This window comes from Hemibagrus wyckioides, linkage group LG06, assembly GCF_019097595.1.
Source record: "Hemibagrus wyckioides isolate EC202008001 linkage group LG06, SWU_Hwy_1.0, whole genome shotgun sequence".
NCBI lineage: Eukaryota > Metazoa > Chordata > Actinopteri > Siluriformes > Bagridae > Hemibagrus > Hemibagrus wyckioides.
Window position 1 is genome coordinate 39,328,279 of NC_080715.1, and position 18,110 is coordinate 39,346,388.

Below are 18,110 nucleotides of genomic sequence, written 5' to 3' on the forward strand. Positions count from 1 at the left end.
TAGAGGAATGGTCAAAAATTCCCATAAACACACTCCTAAACCTTGAGGAAAGCCTTCCCAGAAGAGTTGAAGCTGTTATAGCTGTAAAGGGCGGGACAACTCCATATTACATTCACGTTCATGTAAAGGCAGACGTCCCAGTTGTGGCCTGGCTCACAGTCTCCGCTCTAATTCATCCATTGAGGTGCAGGCCAGTCAAGTTCCTGAAAGCCTAAACCTTGAAAAACAACACCTGAATTCAATGATTTGGTGGGGTGTCCCAAAACTTTTGGCAATATAGTCTATCTATCTATCTATCTATCTATCTATCTATCTATCTATCTATCTATCTATCTATCTATCTATCTATTCTCCAACACATCTGAAGTTTAGTCTCAGCTGTTAATGATAATATATTCCTTGTGTTTCTGAGGTAAACAATCGGCTGTAAAGTTTATCCGAAATCATTTTGCCTGCTGTTTGTGAAAATGGCCTGTTAACACAGTTGTTCTCACACTGATTTTCCTGAGGGGAAAAAGAAACCATTTAAACAAAACAAAACAAAACATTCTCAGGAGTTCAATTAATAACATATGCTTCAACTGATTAGTGTGGATTAGAGACAAGCGCTCGTGCCTATGCCCAATCACAGATATTCTGTAAAACCACAAAACTGCAAATGTGATATTACTTTCAAACGACTGCCCAAAAACAATGATTCTAATATAGAGTAACTGACATTTCAGAGACAATATGGCTGAATGTTTTATTTATTTTTTGCTAGCGGCAATAGATCCCAAAGGAGCCACGCTCACTCACTAGCCTTTCAAGTATAAAGCTAGCTATCTCATGTTGTTTTTTAAATTCCTGTTGAAAGGGCTTCATCTTTATCTGACAAGCATTCATGTTTTAAACTTTTAAGTTCCTGAAAAGTATCGCTCATTATGGAAAGAGGGTTACGGGGTTATGGAGTGGATAAATGTGTGCACACCACTGTAACCTACAGTATGTAAAGAAAGGAAGGAAGGAAGAAGGAAAAAAGAGAAAGTGCTAGTTTTAGTCTAGGGCTACGTCTACACTAATCTGGATAGATTTGAAAACGGCGTTTTGGTCTAAAAATGCTCCGTGGCCACATTAACGTTTTCAATCGTATCCCAAAAGTTGGTCATCCACACTGAAACGTCTAAAAGCGATTAGGTCCCTGTACTGCACATGAGTAAAACGTAAGATGCTTTGCTGACAGAAAACGCTGTCTCAGTGTGGAAAAACGAAAACATATTAGTGTGGACATGGCCTAGGAGTATAGCCAGGGGCGTCGCTAGGGCTAATCATTCAGGTCTTTGATTATTAAAAAAAACCCTGACATATAGGATCCTTTTGAATATTATTCCATACCCAAGACTTAAATTAAATAAGCCTAAAGATAGATCTAAATAAAATATAAATTGTGCTACAGTCTACATTACAGTCATGACTTTCTATAATACAACTAATGCAGTATTTAAATTAAAATACAGAAATGGTTTAGGTGAACAATGGACCAGACCAGACTCCATCATTCGGCTGTTATGTCAATAGAAACAGGAATTCTCAGCACTAGAAATACTAGTATGGTGATTGACCGTTTTGCTCGTCCAGTCTCGGAGATACTCTCTGATGATTCCACCCTCAGAGAAATAAGATAGAAAAGTCACCAAGAGCATGAAGTAGACAAGATACAAGCAGCAAGACAGATGAGAGAATGAGAGAGGAGAGAAGAAGAGAAGAGAAGAGAAGAGAAGAGAGGCTGTAAAAAAAATTTTTAAGAAGGAATAATACATACAGTAGTGCCAGTATAAATAAGGAATGAAATAAGTATAATATAGATTATTGTAAAATAATAATAATAATAAAGGATCTACACGGCACTGCTCCAAACACAAGCTGTAAAAGAGATAATATTGCATGGTATACCTGTGAGAGAGAAAATGTAATGAACTCCTTTTTTAGTAGCAAGACTCTGAAATGATGGGAGGAGTCAGAAAAAAGATTGAATGAAATTTGCATACTGTTTGTGTTCCTTTGTGTTTATTATTAAACAATATTACATAAAAATGCCCTTATAAAACGTGTTATTCTTGCTCACCCCCTCTCCCTAATTAGCCCCTGATGTTTTGGGCTCAGCCCCTGATGTTTTCAAATCCTAGAAACGCCCCTAAGTATAGCTGAGAGATCTGGGAACCGTGCTCGGGTGTGAACCTCAGGTCAGGAGTATATATCATTTCACTGTGCTTATGCGCCCTTTGGCGTTCCATACACACCAAAGAGGAGAGGAGATATCTGCGCGCGCTCACAGTCGGACGCCGCGAGTTTCCAAAAAACACCAGCTGTACGTACCCGACTAAAGCACTCGTTCTCCTCCTCATCGACAAACTTTTTTGTTTCTTTGCACCATGCAGGACACCGCGTTCCTGAGCACCGTGCTGCTCTTCACCGTCAGCCTCGCGCGCTCTCACCAGCAGCCGGACTACCAGCACGCGGCCGCTTTGGACGCGCGCGGCAGATACGTGATGAGATGGAGCTTTGACCAAACGACCATCACGGTGGAGATCTCGGCGCAAACGAGAGGATACATCGGCTTCGGTTTATCTCCAAATGGCGCCATGGCCTCGTCAGATATCGTCTTTGGAGGGATTGCAGACGGGACACCTTATCTGCACGTGAGCTCCAACTTTTACACTTTTATAATAACAATAATGACTATATTTTATTTATTAAATTAGACTTTCCTCCGTTGCCTGGTGGCGCCACAAAGCTGCCTTTACTACAGAGATGTTAACTCATGACTTAATGGGCTTGCAGAATCACCTTGTTCAAACTTTTGCATTATTATACATTGTTCAATATTTTTGGTTTTTTAATATTTTTTAACTGGGAAGTTTGGAAATTACTTTCATTGCATCTTACAATGCAGGGATCTTTAAATGCATGTCAAATACGGCCACATGCCACAATAAAAAAAAAAAAATAATAAAAGAAACAAACAAACAAAAACAATTAGAAACAAATAAGTAAAGAAATATTACAGGGAACATGTAAGATGAAAAATAAATAAATAAGTAAAATTATTTTGATTATTTTTTAATAGCAACAGTTGTAAGTATTAATAATTGTAATAAATTAATAATAATAATAATAATAATAATAATAATAATAATAATAACGAGTACAGCATTTATTTATTTATTTTACATGGAAATTACACATTTGTAACTTTTTAATTACTGGTCAAAAATTGAAATCAGGCATTCTGATGTGTAAGAAAAAAGTATATAGAGTCAAAGCTCCAACTATAATCTGGTGTTAAAGCATCAACATTGAGTCCAATCCTCGACTGCCCTGCACTGGTTTTTCATCTGCATTCAATAATATCCAGTTACTCCCCATATTAGATTTAGATGCAGGTGAGATAGTGGACCTTCCTTCTTCTTCTGGCTGCAGCATGTCAGAGTCACACACACACACGTATACCTGATGGTTAAGAAGATCCAGGATGAGAAGAACGGACACCAAGATGCTTTCTGTAACTGTTCATGATTATTAAGGAATATGAGATTCATTTTAAAGTCTTTACACTTGAAACGTTTTCTTAGAGAATCCATGACATGTCCTTGTGAATGTGGCTAGTACTAAACACCAAAATCACAAAACACTCGATTCTGTTAGCTAAAGAAGTTCAAACCCAGTTCTGTTCACTAGCTAATGTTAAATCTTTCACAACACTTTAACCATTCATGACATTAAAGCTTTCATCATATAGTATTGGTATTTAGCTATCATTAAAGCTTCCACGTCAATCAATCAGCCAACATTAAAGCTTTCGTTTGCTAGCTACCGTCAAATCTTTTAAATCACACACTTTTGTTTGCTAGCTAACATTAAAGCTTTTAGATCACTCGGTTATGTTTTCTAGCTAACGTTTGAGCTTTTACCTGCAGCTAATATTAGCTAATAATACTTAGCTTTGTTAGATTAAAAAGATTTAAGCACTTCCCAACACTCAGTTTTGTTAGCTAACTAGCAGTTAAACTTTCAGAAAAAGGTTTTTTTTTTTTTTCTTGATAGCAGTTAAACTTTCAGCAAAAGCTAGTTTTGTTAGCTAACTAGCAGTTAATCCTTCAGCAACGCTCAGGATTTTTTGCTAGCTAACAGTAAACCGCTAGTAAACACAAAAACATGGCTAGAAGATTCCCTGGAAAACTAGCCCAGTGTGTAAAAACACAACCAGCCAGGCTTTGGTTTTCCTGAAGAACCTTCTCGAATAATCACAACAACCCAGTTAGTCATATCTCTACAATTTTATGTTTAAAGTGCTCCAAATGTTTGTTAGCTGCATTGTTGTTGTGTTTGAAAAATGATTCCTCGGCTCCAGAACTGTAGAAAAAGAAATAGATCTCAGGCACAGGACGTGTGCGTTTACTTCCACAGCTTGAGATCTGTGTACAAACAACACGTGGATTCCGGGTCGCGTCCACCGAACGTGCATGCAAGTATAAGCCAGATGTGATCCAACGATAACATGAAACATCTGGATTGGGTGTTGTCTGTCTAAACAAGATGGACAATCCTTTTTTTTTTTTTTTTTTTCCACCCCTTCACTGACAGTAAGCTTCGTTTATTAAGCCTGATATGAACTAATTGAATCGTAAATAGTATTTGTTATTAAAAAGCCTTGTATTTGTGAAAAAGTTCCAGGATCTTGTGCACATTCATAAGGAGGCTCACTAACAAGAACCTTGATTCGTTCGCTTCAGATCAGAAAAAAAGCTATTTTATATACAGATTGCTTAAAATCGCTGATTTTTATCACACACACACACACACACACACACGAAATTCACATTTCACAAAAAAATGTTTCTAAATAATCAATCCAATCCAAAATAAATCAAAAGAACTAGCCAAAATTCAATTTGCACAAAAGTAATGGCACCCTTATATAATCTACACTCCTTTTTATGGAGTTTTGTAGGCATTGCTCAGCTTTTTACACAAAAAATTCAGCATCACTGAAACACTCCTGGGCAGCACGGTGGCTTAGTGGTTAGCAGTGTTGCTTCACAGCAAGAAGGTCCTGGGTTCAAATCCTGGGTTCAAACAGGCAGGGGCCTTTCTGTTTGGAGTTTGCCTTTTCTCCCTGTGCCTGTATGGGTGTACTGCGGTTTCCTCCCACATGTACATTATGTTGTATGTGTGGTTGTCTGTTTATATGTGGCCCTGTGATGGTCTGGTGACCTGTCCAGGGTGTACCCCTGCCTTTTGCCCAGTGTGTGCTGGGATAGGCTCCAGCAGATCTCCGTGACCCTAATAAGGCGGGTATAGAAGATGGATGGATGAACCGTTTCTAAATCTGCCTGGACTCTTTAGAGCGGATTGGCCTACGGAAACATTTACACATGACTTGATGATGTAAAAGATAAATGATAAACAAGCTCACTTGCAATAAAATGTCACTTTCTGTACGTCTTCAGTGATATGTTGTCATGTTGGATTATATTCTCTGGCAACAATCTTACAGTCAAGAAGAGCTCGGTTGTCTGAGCAACGTCCTGTCTGTTTCCTGTAAATAAATACAGTATGAGTATTCGTTCTGTTAGGGCCAAATTAGGAATCTTTCTGAGAAATGGCGTATTGGTTCGGGTGTTTTTTGTGATAAGATTGTTGATATGAAGATTTCTTCTGCTTGATAAACTAAAAGTGCACAAACAGAATGCTTTAAGCCCATTTGTCACATTACAACCTGTTGTAGTTCTTCACGTTACATCTTTGTTTTCGTCTTGGAGTTGGTTTATTTCAAGATATTTCAAGATGCTGTTTATGATCTGTCCGTCCATCCAACCATCCATCCATCTGTTCTCTCTTTTCCAATTCCTTCCATTTGTTTACTCTATTGTTTTTGACATTAACAAAATATAAAGCTTGGTTGTGAAAGACTCCAGTCCCTGGAATTGATCAGATGTGTTTGAATAACAAGTGATAAATGCACATCTTCTTCCTGTTAGTATTTGTTTTGATTGCCAACTCGTGTTTTCTTTCTCGTGAATTGTTTAAAGTTGAAATGGATCAGGAAGTAATTTGAAGAAAATCAAAAACGCCTTGCATAATGGGCTTTCTTAATGGGGTTGAATACTTTATATACACTTTGATTGTATACTGGAGTGAATAGAACAAATAAAAAGATGTTGTGCAAAAGATTGATTGTTTTTTTTCCTCATTCTCCAGGACTACTTTGCAGACAGCAAAAGAAAAGTCCATAAAGATCAGGTCCAGAACTACAAGTTGCTGTACGCAAGAGAAAATGACACGCACACCGTGCTAGCGTTCAGCAGGAAGCTCCAGACCTGCGACCCTGAGGACAGGGAAATCACGGTGGGTGAGAATTACAGTGAAATGTATAGCAACATTTCAGTGATTTTTATAGTCCCCAATTGCTGTACTATGAAGTCGATCCTACTACCGGTTTCCATAGCGATACTGTTTATCAGTGGGTGGTGCAACAGGCGTTCCACTTTTAATAGGTCTCTTACCGTAAAATGGAACATTCTGGAAGAGGTTTGGTGTTTTTGTATAAAGTTCAGCACCGTAGAAATGCATCATATCTTACAAGATAAAGGAGAAGCTTTGTATGTTCTCACATTCTAACATGCTGTCTGATTCCCATTGGTAGTTGCTGCATAAAGGTTTTCTTTGTCATGACACTGATGTAGCCACACCCACATCTAGTCATCACAGGTTTTTGAAAATTATTAATCTTCAGTTGCTTTGTCGCTGTGAATCACTGTATGTGTGCACATGCCACAAGTATTTTGTTTTACAGGAATTCAATCCCACTTAAATCCCATTTAAGAAGGTCAAAGCTTCTGGTTAGGTTAGGTTACTGAGATATTTAGTGAAGATCTGATTTGTTAATGCTGCAGTTTGTTCTGCACAGGGTAGTACAATGCGGGTGATCTGGGCATTTCACGAAGACGACGTCGGGCCGTCAGGGCCAGCGTACCATGGAGTAAACAGAGGGAGGAAAAGTTTACGTCTTCTCAACCCTGCATCCAGCAAGAGCATTCCTCAAGGAACAGCTAGCTTCGACCTTCGGAACATTAACGTGAGTGAAGAAAACGTGTGTGAAAAATATCCTAACATTATAGCAGCTATAAACGCGCAGTCGTCTTAAATGCAAACTCTTCTATCCCGAACCTTCTCAAAGCTCTGACACTGGAGACTCCTTCCATAAACCTGTCCATCAATCAGTCCGAGTTCCTGTTGGAGAAAACACAAACAGCTTCCGAACCAATCAGAATCAAGAATTCACCAGCGCCGCATTTATAATAAAACACACTTTTTTGTATTATTCACTGTTGTGCTTATTATCCTCCGAAGACAGGTCCGAGTGCCTCAAAAGGACACGACTTACTGGTGTCAGATGTATAAATTCCCAGATGTGAAGAAAAAGCATCACATAATCAAAGTGAGTATGTTATTTATTCATTCAATATCCCCAGGTACTTTCTGGTTTTTAAAACGACTGCCATTCATCTAAATGTGCTGCTTGATCTTGTTCACTAATCGGAACTAAAGAAGAACAAGTTCAAGCAGTTGCTCTCCAGCTGTCCATCTGATTTATGTATTTCCCGTCATCTCTTTCTTTCACGCCCTATTCTTCCTGCATCATCTGAGGCTCACCTGCTTATTATACCTACAAAAGCTGCTATTTTTAGACAACACACCCCGCTATCCACTATCATTAAGCAGGCTTTTCCCAAGCACATTACAACCTACCATAAAAAAAGCAGAGAGAGACTCTCCAAGAGAAAAAGGCAGCTTCAGTTTAATTATAAACTCAATAATATTTTCTTCATTTTTAAATAGAATCTTTTGGAATTTTCCATTTTATAGCTAAAAATGGACCATTTTCATCTGACCACACAGCACCAGGACTGTGTACTCCCCAAAGAAAGAAAGGCAGAAAAAAAAGCAGCTGGTCTTCAGTAACATAGCAGGCTGTGAATGTGTGTGTGTGAGTGTACAGTATGAGTCTTTTCCGTCCGTTTGTGGTCCTCCACACAGATGCATGATGGTCAGCCTGATGGAATTGGAAAATCCCGGCCACAATGCTCTCACTGTCTATATTCAGATCAGTGTTATTGTACGCATTTCGTCTGGTAAAGAATTCAGCTGATTTGTATGAGCAACATCACTGGATTTCATATTATTTCAGTCAGGCTGTAAATGAGCTAACAGGGTCACTTTTAAGAAATGTCTTAAAGTAGTTTCTTATAGACATTTCTAAATCCATGCACCAACTAGGGTAAAAAAAACAACAACAAAGAAGTAGGCAAGAAGCTGATTTCTTTTTAATGCAGAGTGTAGATAAAAACTGATTGTTTTCTTATATCATCAGCATAGACTGAGAAATATAGATTGCAAACTAATAAGAAGAAACCAAAATGTTGTGGCAAAATTCAGAAGCTCAAATAATCTTCATTTGTTGTCATTTTGTGTTTGAGCTACATAGCATACTATATTTCATGTTACACTTCTCAGTACACCTCCCAGCGAAGCCTCAATGTTCAGATGAATGCAGTGCTTGCATCATATTAATACACACCGAGTAATTAAAGCTGGAAGAATGTCTTGAATGCATTCTAACGCTTCTTTGATGTGCGTTACTTTTTATTTTTCCCCAGTCGTGGAAAGCCACAAACTGAAATGGTTTTTCTGTGTGTAAATAAGATGAAACGAAGAGACAAGAAAGGAAAAGAAACGCTTGAATATTTATTCGGCCACCGTTTGGCCTTGAGTCACGCAGCTCCAAATGGAAACCCTCCGGAGAGAAACACAGATCCGCCTGTTGAGAATGCTTATATTTAGAATTCCTGCTGCAACAGAAAAGAAACCCCTACTGTGAGGGGGAGGCTCGGTCCAAAATCCCTTGTTTCTTATCCCGGAGCTAACACATCTGGCCCTGTCCTTTCTGCAAGACACCAACAGACGGTCAACGAGGATTTGCAAGCTCTATACAACATATATACTGTCTTGTAAATCTGTGGAAATTCTGGCGTGTGTAGATGCAGATCGTCATGCAGATGTCATGAGCAATAAAATGTGGTCAAAGGATAATTATCAAAAATAATGTGTGGTAATGTACATGACTTGATCACATGTCTCACTAAAACCAATGCCTGTTCTGCGTATCCCCTAATCAGCACTTAAGTCCTAGTTGCTGGGAACCACATTAGCATGCTTCTATCATGATTTGTTTGCTGCTTTGCCTACCACTGACATGATAATACATGTACATTTCTGGCATTTGGCAGACGCTGTTATCCAGAGCGACGTAAAAGGGTCTATAAGTTTGGCTGCTTTTGGTTTGTTTGTTTGTTCTGCTCTTGCGTCCTTCGCCTCTGATCTCCTCCGATCCAATCCTAGGGACACTGGTTCCTTGGAAGGTTTCTTCCTTATCCCATTACAGGGAGTATTTCCTTGCCACGCTCATATTTGGCTCGATAAGTGGGGTCTAGCTTTAAACCTAAATTTCTGTAACGTTTCTTGGTGGCAGCCATGTGCTACCTTTTCTTGACCTTGAGTCTAGAACATTCTGTCAACCCATGTACTACCTATTCGTCCTAATGAAGTGATAAAAAAATAAAATGCCTTACAGGAGTTATGAGTAATAACCAGGTTGAGACAGTCTAAAGTATAGTCTATAGTGTAAGTATAGTGTTTTGACCTAAGCTCTGAATCCTTGTTTGGTCTGGTTGCAGATTGAGCCCCTGATCCAGAAAGGTCATGAGACTCTGGTCCACCATATCCTGCTCTATCAGTGCGATAGCACCCTGAATGAGAGCGAGCTGGAAATGGGTCACGAGTGCTTTCATCCAAACATGCCCGACTCCTTCATAACATGCCAAACTGTCATATTTGCATGGGCCATTGGTGGAGAGGTGAGAAAGCGCTTTGACATGTATATGCAGTTGTTCAGTCTTCCATGTCATTGTGTTAACTCAAGAAATAACCTTACACACTTTTACGTATAACTGTTAGGCTGTTTCTTTTCTTGACACTTAAAAAACATTCTGTTCCAGGGCCTCAGTTATCCTCCGCATGCAGGAATGTCAATAGGAACAGCTACAGATCCAGTCTATGTGCTGTTGGAGGTTCATTATGACAACCCTTCTTTACAGAGAAGTATACCTCTCTATTACTACGAGACTTTAATAAAGCTTACCTACCTGCCTGTGCCACTTGTAGAACACTAGGTCTAGGACACTTTATAAAGATTCAGTCATGAAGGAGAGTGCTAGGATCAGATAATGAAGGTGCATGGAGCCAGGTAAGGATGTAGTGGTAGCTGAATGGTTAAAGCTCTGGGTTAGTGGCCAGAAGGTTGGGGTTAAAGCCCCACCCAAGCTGCAGTTGGGCCCTTGAGCAAGACCCTTAACCCTCTCTGCTCCTGGGGTGCTCCCTTCTTAAATTGCGCCTCCTTAGTTCTTTTCCTTTCTCACTTCTTAGTTCCTTCATTTACAAAGCAGAGTATGTATGCAAGAAAAGGAAAGAAGGACAGGAGAAAATTATAAAACAAGACATCCTCAGCTTCATGCTAAAGTAAATTTCATGAATTTACTTAATAAATATAGGAACAATAAAGGGGCTGAGCACTTGCTGGCCCCACTCCTTAGTGACAAAGGAAAATCAAAAGTCAGTGGGAACATGAGTACTTGTTCCCAAGAAGGTATACTAAATTTGATTTTAGTATATCAACAGCATTGTGAAGATATTGCCCTGCTTCCTGTTTCCATTAGCCCTCCCACGTTGCAGATTAATTTAAAACCTGTTCATCACATCATGTTGTACCACATGCAAGTCAATATAGAGAAATAGTCTACCTTCCTGTTTGGTGACTTTTCTGCCACCAAACCACCCTGGTTGATCTTAAGATGCTGTGATCCATTGCAAATGGCCGACATCCTGTTTTGCTGAGATGTTAGAATCCAATGCAAATATCCTCCTTGATTCCACTGAGTGCATTTTAATGTCTGACTTTGATCTGTTTTTTGGTCGCAAGCTGAAGGCTGAGGTAAAATTGAGGAAGCAAGGAGATTTCAGCCTGCTCTGGCTTGTAGCTGAGATGTATTTTAAAGAAAAAATATTGCAATGGCATGAATGTATGTATAGAATGTTAAGTTACCTCGGGGGGAGCTGGATGTATACATGTGTGGTTTAATTCAGACCCTGTAGTCAGAGGATGTTGTTTTAGCTAAGGATTAGAAGTAAAACAACATTTTGATTTTACTGGGGTGGGAAAAGGTTGTATATTGCTTTAAAACATCCCTAACAAATGCATCGAATGGGAAAATCATGTTGGGTCAGGTAGAGTGACCCAGACTACTTTGTCAAGAGAAGCCTATGAGCATTATTGATCTCCTATTACAAAGAATAACAAGTTTATCCAGATGATTAAGCCATACTTCCAAGTGTCCAAGTGTGTCAGACCATTCTAACTAGAACTGATAAAGTCTACTGGGAAATGGGCCGAAATATTGCTCTACTATAAGTGATATTAAGAAACGGTTGGAGGATGAAGAGAGGATTGTCATTTTTATTTTCCAACAAATATTAGCAAATTAGTGATCTCTGGGTAAGAGGAATGTCATTGGCTTGTACTCCTGTCAATCACAGGAGCACAAGCCAATCGTAGGCATGTATTCAGAAGAGGGTAGATAGCTGAAGATTTCTTCTGAGTGTGTTACGGTGCCTTTTGACGTATCTCGAGCAGCAGTTTAATATCTTTGTTTAGATGCCACATAGGATGTAGGGTTAGGGTTAGCATATTAGCGCTTACCCTCTTAGCTTGGTAGCACTTGTTTGATAGGGCACAGCTGGCTGGAATTTGAAGGTTAGCAGGTGACCATATTGGGGAAAAGGTTCATCATGTCAACAACAACTATCACAAATAAATGTTAAAAGACAACTATTTTTATGTTGAAAACAACTAAGCAGCCCTGCAATGGGTTGCCACCCTATCCAGGGTGTCCCATGCATTTTTGAACCAAGTCCCCTGGGATGGCCTCCAGGTTCCCTGAGACTCTGTGTAGTATAAGCGATGGATAGAGGGATGGATAGATGGAAGAATGGATAGATACCCAATCAACAACAAAAAGTTATAATAACTAAAACAGTGGCACAACCCCAACGTGTACCACTGTTACTACTGCCCACCAAGACCATCGCTGCCACATTTGTAATTACTCCCTCTTGTTTTTGCTCACTCAGGAATAGTGGACAGCTCTGGTCTGCGTCTGTTCTACACACCCAAGCTGCGGACTTATGATGCAGGGGTAATAGAGACAGGGGTGTGGGTCAGCCTTTACCACATGCTGCCTCCTGGGATGCAGGACTATGTCACTGAGGGTCACTGCATGCAAGAGTGTCTGCAGGAGGTATAAAACCATTTTGACAAGTTCCCAACTATGGCTACGGTCACATAAATATTACCCATAGCACACCCATCCCTCTCTCTCTCTTTTTTGCTTTCCTCTCTTTTCCTCAGTCTCTGGAGAGTGACATGCCCAGTGGTATTCAGGTGTTTGCAGTCCTGCTCCATGCTCACCTGGCCGGCAGAGCCATCAGAACCAGACATTTCCGTCATCAGGTCGAGCTTCCTCCTCTTTCCTCCGACGACCACTTCGACTTCAACTTTCAGGAGTTCCAGCCACTGAATCCAGAGCGGCAGCTTTTGCCTGTTAGTATCTGCTGCCTCTTGCGTCAGCATTATCTACTTTATTCTACTGTAGTGTTGCCCCTACCTCAGGTTTATGTACTTCTAGTTTACTGTTAAAATAGCCAAGAAATAGCCTTTATTTGTCACATATACATTACAGCACAGTGAAATTCTTTCTTCGCATATCCCATCCTTGGAGGTTGGGGTCAGAGCACAGTATGTGTTGCCTCCACATTGGTTTTATCTACTTCTTGCTGTTGTTTTATCTGCTTTGTTTTAGTGTATTGCAGCCTCTGCCTCAGGTTTAGCTACTTCATTCTGGTGTACTGTTGCCAATTTCTCAGATTTATTTACTTTATTTAAGTGTACTGTTGCCCTTGTCTTGCATTACCTACTTTATTCTAGTGTCATGTTGCACTTTATTCACATACACTGCTGCTTCATCATCACTTTTATCTAATTGAATCAAGCATATATTTGCCTCCACCTTTTTTTCTTTTAATTTTATACTAGTATACTATTACATCTGACTCAGTTTTATTTAATGTAGCGTACTATTGGCTCTTCCTTACTTTTATTGACATTTTTCTAATGTAATATTACTCTAGCTTTATATTCTACTATCTTTTTTCCATATTTAGTATTCCCTTCATTCTTTAGCCTACTTACATTTAAATCAGTGTTATTTTCTCTGCCTTGGGATCTACCTGGCAGATATCCCAAGGCAGAGAGACATACTCTACCTCAGTTAATATTATACACATGATTTAAATGCCATTTTAGTGGCCTACTTGCTTTTTAACATGTTTATATATCTCAATCACAATGGTTTTGTTGATGTTTTTTACTGCCTCCAGGGGGACTCATTAATCACTGAATGCGTATATAACACTAAAGGCAGGAAGAACATGACATGGGTAAGGTTATTGGTTTGTATTACTCAATTTAAGACTTGATTTTGATCTATATTCTAGTGGTTTTTCATCTGAAGAGGCAGTAATGTTTCTTTTTGCTTGCTTTTATCTCTATCATCCATTATTCAGAGCAAACACTGTATAATGAGCTGTACAAAGTGGAATTAGCGAGGACAATTGACTATAAAATGCAAAGCGATATCAACCAAATTGGCAAGTAATTAGATGAATCCCATGTCATTGTATTCTTAGTGTTGAAATTAAGCAAATTACAGTGTTATGTTTTGCACAAAACTTTTTCCTGCCAATACAATAGATATTTTTTTAGTCCTTTTATATGTAATGGCTTTTTGTAATTCAGAACCACATTGCCGACAGAACAGTTGGCAAAACTACACATTTAGTAGATTTTTTGAAGTGAAAAGAGGCAAACACAGCCACTTTAGCAATATATTTAAAGTCATGAGGCTTCCAGTTGTAACATCTGTCTGCCGGACTCATTCTGACTCAAACCATGGGCCGCCAAATATGTAATTTGGTCCAAACTTTTGCATACATCTGTATTTTTCAATCCTTTAAACCAGACAAAGCATTTAGATTACACAAATGAAGCAATTCCCCCAGGCTGTGTTACATTAACAGTGCTGGCTGATTCAGTGATAATGGAAGTTCGTCAGTGTAATTTGTGTCTCTGCAGGGTGGCTTGAGCACGAGGGATGAGATGTGCTTGTCGTACCTTCTGTACTACCCTCGAATCAACCTGACCAGGTGCGAGAGCCTTCCTGAGGTCACTGGCCAGCTCAAATTCATCGGAGTCAAGGAAATTCATAGCCCTCTTTCGTAAGTATTTAAAATGTGCAAAAAATTTCAATAGAGAATAGATGTGCCATTTCAATAGAGAATACATGGCGCAATGCCCTATAGGGTTCTCTTCATACAGGCTAACATGAAAAGTGCTCCTATGTGCTAGAAAATGCAATGTGTAGTCTGTAATCCACCTTGACGTATGAGAAAACTTGATCAAATGCCCTTTAGGATACTCTTTCAGCTGAGAATATACGATGCAGTGCCATTTAGGGTTTACCTACATACATGAAAACATGATGATATGCTGCTGTTTAAAAGAAAACACTAGGCTGCCCCTACATATGAGAAAACATGTTGAAGTGCCCTCTATGGGTGGGGAATACATGACACAGTGCCCTATAGGTTTCCCCTTCATCCAGTGAAACATGATCATGTGCCGCTATGTGCAAGAAAACAACAAAAGACCGTTAGGCCTTCCCTACATTTAAGACAAAATGAAGAAGTGCCGTCTAGGGTGCCCTTTCAGTGTAGAATACATGATGCTATGTGTAATATAGGGTAATATAGTTCCCCTATGTGTGAGGAAACATATAGATGTGTCCTGTTGAGAAAATGAAATACAGTGCCCAGTAGTTGACTCTACATGCAAGAAAGTAGGACAACATGCCCTTTAAGTGCCCTTGTGTGCAAAAAAACATGCCCTCTGTCAGGCTCAGTGTAGGAGGTGCCCATTTTATTAATTTTTTTCACAACTGATAGAGCTGTGCAAAAACAGCTTTGAAGCTTCTACTGACTGGTGGGTGCTTCGGTTTGTGCTATGCCTTGCAAATTGTTCTATTGTTAGGCATTTTGTATTTGTCTAACCCATGTGTTAGTGAAGTTAGGAGTTTATTTTATCACATCTGGGTATCTGGTATTATCTGTGTGCTTTTGTATCTGCACATATGCTATATGCCGTGTGCAGGAGGGGAACCATCAGTCCCACTGATCCTCTCTAGCAAAAGAGGACAAAATATTTATTTTATTTTATTTTTTTCAGCCGAGTGACTTTTAAGGCCTGCTCTTGTAAAAATTTCCTGCGTCTGGTGCTAATAAACACGCGAGAGCAGAGAAGCAGACACGAGTGCCGAAGTCACAAAGTCGAATACTTATGTCTCGCACAAAGCCATGCAAGAAATCAGTAGTGTAATCAGTTGTATACATGCACCTCCTTAGCAATGCAGGTATCTCTCAGGCTCTTCTTATCAGAGGGTAGTAATAAGTATGTGCACCCTTTTCTAGCCAATAAGCACTAATAATGACCGAAGGATATAAATAAACATGGAAAGCATTGCTTCAAATAACTAGTATGTTCAGATCAAAGGGGAAATACGAGTGTGCGTTTGGTTTTATGCTTATAGCTGTGTGTTTGTTTGCATATGAGGGAGCATGTGTGTGTATGTGTGTGTGTGTGTGTGTGAGTAGTAGGGGGCTCTGAAATGGAAACCATCTGACAGGCTCGGTTGATGCCGTGTGTTTATTTCCCCCCTCCTACTGCCATGAGCTGTTTGTGCAGTACAGAAGGGTATTTTCAAGGCTTAGATGAGGCAGTGCTACACAGATGTAGATCTTTACACCACATTTCCCATACACACACACACACACATACACACTCCATGTGGGTAACAAAAAAACAAACCTTCAGCCTATTTCTGTAGGAGTTGATGCTTGTAACACAGCGCTCGATTCTGATTGGTCATTCTGACAGCACAGACTGTGAGTCAAATCATTTATATTATACAGAAAAAAATCACTAATCATCGATTATTTTCCTCCAAATAGGAGCTTACTGTATTTATTTGAAGTGATTCTTCAGTCTAAGGTCACATGTAGACCTAGACCATGCCAGTCAAGTTAGATATTTTGAAATGAATAGAAACTTATTGACATAAAGACGCTGTTGTTTCCACAGGACATGGCCTTTTGTGATTAAAAGTCCGAAGAAATACAGCAACCTTTCGTTCACCGAAGCCATGGACAAGTTCCGATGGACAAAGAAGAGAGGAAAAGACTTTAACGAAGTTGTGTTGCAGCTCCCAGTGAATGTACGCTGCTCCAAGCTGGGTTACGACGAGTGGTTGGTAAGTGAGAAAAAAAAACAAAAGGGGTGAGTGGGGTTCTGTGTTTAATACAAAGATATGTCATTAACCCAGTCACTTATATTAATCCCACAACAGAAGTGCACATTCGTACTCACTGTAAGCTCATGAGCTTAGATCTCACTGCAGATTCTGGAGCTCATACCATTAAACAAAAATTTGTGGTTGAAATGAGAGTTATTTATTTGTTTGTTTGTTTGCTTAGTTAGTTGTTTATTATAATCTATTATTATTTTTTCCCAACAGTGGGGTAAAAAATAAAAAAACTTTGAGAGGTAAATATTTTTTCTAAGCATAAATAAATAAATAAATAACTTGCATTTATTTATTTGTTTGTTTGTTTGTTTATTTATTTGTTTATGATAATAATTTATTATTATTTTTCCTGTAGTTTAAAAATTGGGAGGTAGAATTTTTAATTGAAAAAATATAAAAAAGATAAATCATTGATTTATTTATTTAAAAAAGTAATAAGTTGGCACATATCATTTGAATAATATTTAATAATATTTATTATTTCTAAACACCAACTCACCCCGCTCAGCGCCTCCCGGTGGCCATCCCCCAGGTTGAGCACCGTTTCATATTGTTTGCATCATTTCTCTCTGAACGTTTCCATTAGAAGCCCAGCTGCCACACACATGCTCTTCATTCTGTTCATTTTATGACGCTCATTCAGCCAAAGCTGATGTCTCTGTCCTTCTCGTCAGGTTCAGGGCACGATTCTTCCTCCACCGAAGCTGAAATCGGTTCAACCATCTGCCAGAAGCGTGTGTTCGAACGGCTCGACGTCTCAGACTCATCACACTCTCTCTGCGCTGATCATGGCAGCACTCATGTCCTTACTCTTCCTTCGAAATGCCCAGCGCTGACTCCGCGACCCCGTGTGAACAGTTAGATGTGGCGAAGAGACAAAACTTTACTCCAACATACAACAACTGAATCATTGATTCAAGGCACGGGATCACAGCAGCAGCAGGAAGTTGTAGGACGGATGGAGATGATTAGTCTGGAGAAAAGAACCAGCACGGTGTGAACCTAAACAAATATTTATGTATTATACACCCTCTAATCAAACGTCTCAAATATTTAACCATCCCTCATCCTTTTCCCTGTGATCTATTAAGAAGACAAACAATCAACACAGTTTCAACCAAAACAGCTACACATCCAGTCAAAACATTCTGGACACCATATATTATAGGGCATTTTCTTTTTTCTTTTTGGTTAAGCAAGTCATTTTTAAATATTCTAAAATGATTTCAACAATACAGATAAATTCTATATGTAAACAAAACAGATAAATTCTATATGTAAATAGAAAAAATTTGTGATTTTTCTTTAAATCAAGAAGTCTGTCTTTGTCACTTGAATCTAGTTCACTTGAATAAAACATTTCTAAAATATTCTATACGTTTATCTTACAACTGAAACTAGCACTAGTCAACTACAAAGTTTGGATACTACTCCAGTGTATTGCGTTATGGGAAAGCAGTAACTAGTCCATTGTATAATGAT

The 18,110-nt window shown here is 39.1% G+C and overlaps 1 protein-coding gene across 1 annotated transcript; it reads left to right on the plus strand.

The window, feature by feature from the left end:
* Positions 1–2,264: 2,264 nt before the first annotated feature.
* Positions 2,265–17,786, plus strand: moxd1 (monooxygenase, DBH-like 1). Its single transcript, XM_058393434.1, has 12 exons — positions 2,265–2,678; positions 6,241–6,387; positions 6,950–7,117; positions 7,397–7,480; positions 9,777–9,956; positions 10,098–10,200; positions 12,286–12,452; positions 12,563–12,754; positions 13,591–13,650; positions 14,345–14,487; positions 16,406–16,574; positions 17,303–17,786. Exons 1-12 carry the CDS (start codon positions 2,412–2,414, stop codon positions 17,462–17,464), a joined length of 1,842 nt encoding a protein of 613 aa, XP_058249417.1. The 5' UTR covers positions 2,265–2,411; the 3' UTR covers positions 17,465–17,786.
* The last annotated feature ends 324 nt before the right edge of the window (positions 17,787–18,110 follow it).

Coding starts and splice junctions, on each gene's coding strand:
- moxd1 (XM_058393434.1), top strand. CDS start 2,412: ATGCAGGACACCGCGTTCCTGAGCACCGTGCTGCTCTTCACCGTCAGC. Junction 7,481..9,776: donor AAAAGCATCACATAATCAAA/GTGAGTATGTTA, acceptor GTCTGGTTGCAG/ATTGAGCCCCTGATCCAGAA. Junction 16,575..17,302: donor TGGGTTACGACGAGTGGTTG/GTAAGTGAGAAA, acceptor CCTTCTCGTCAG/GTTCAGGGCACGATTCTTCC.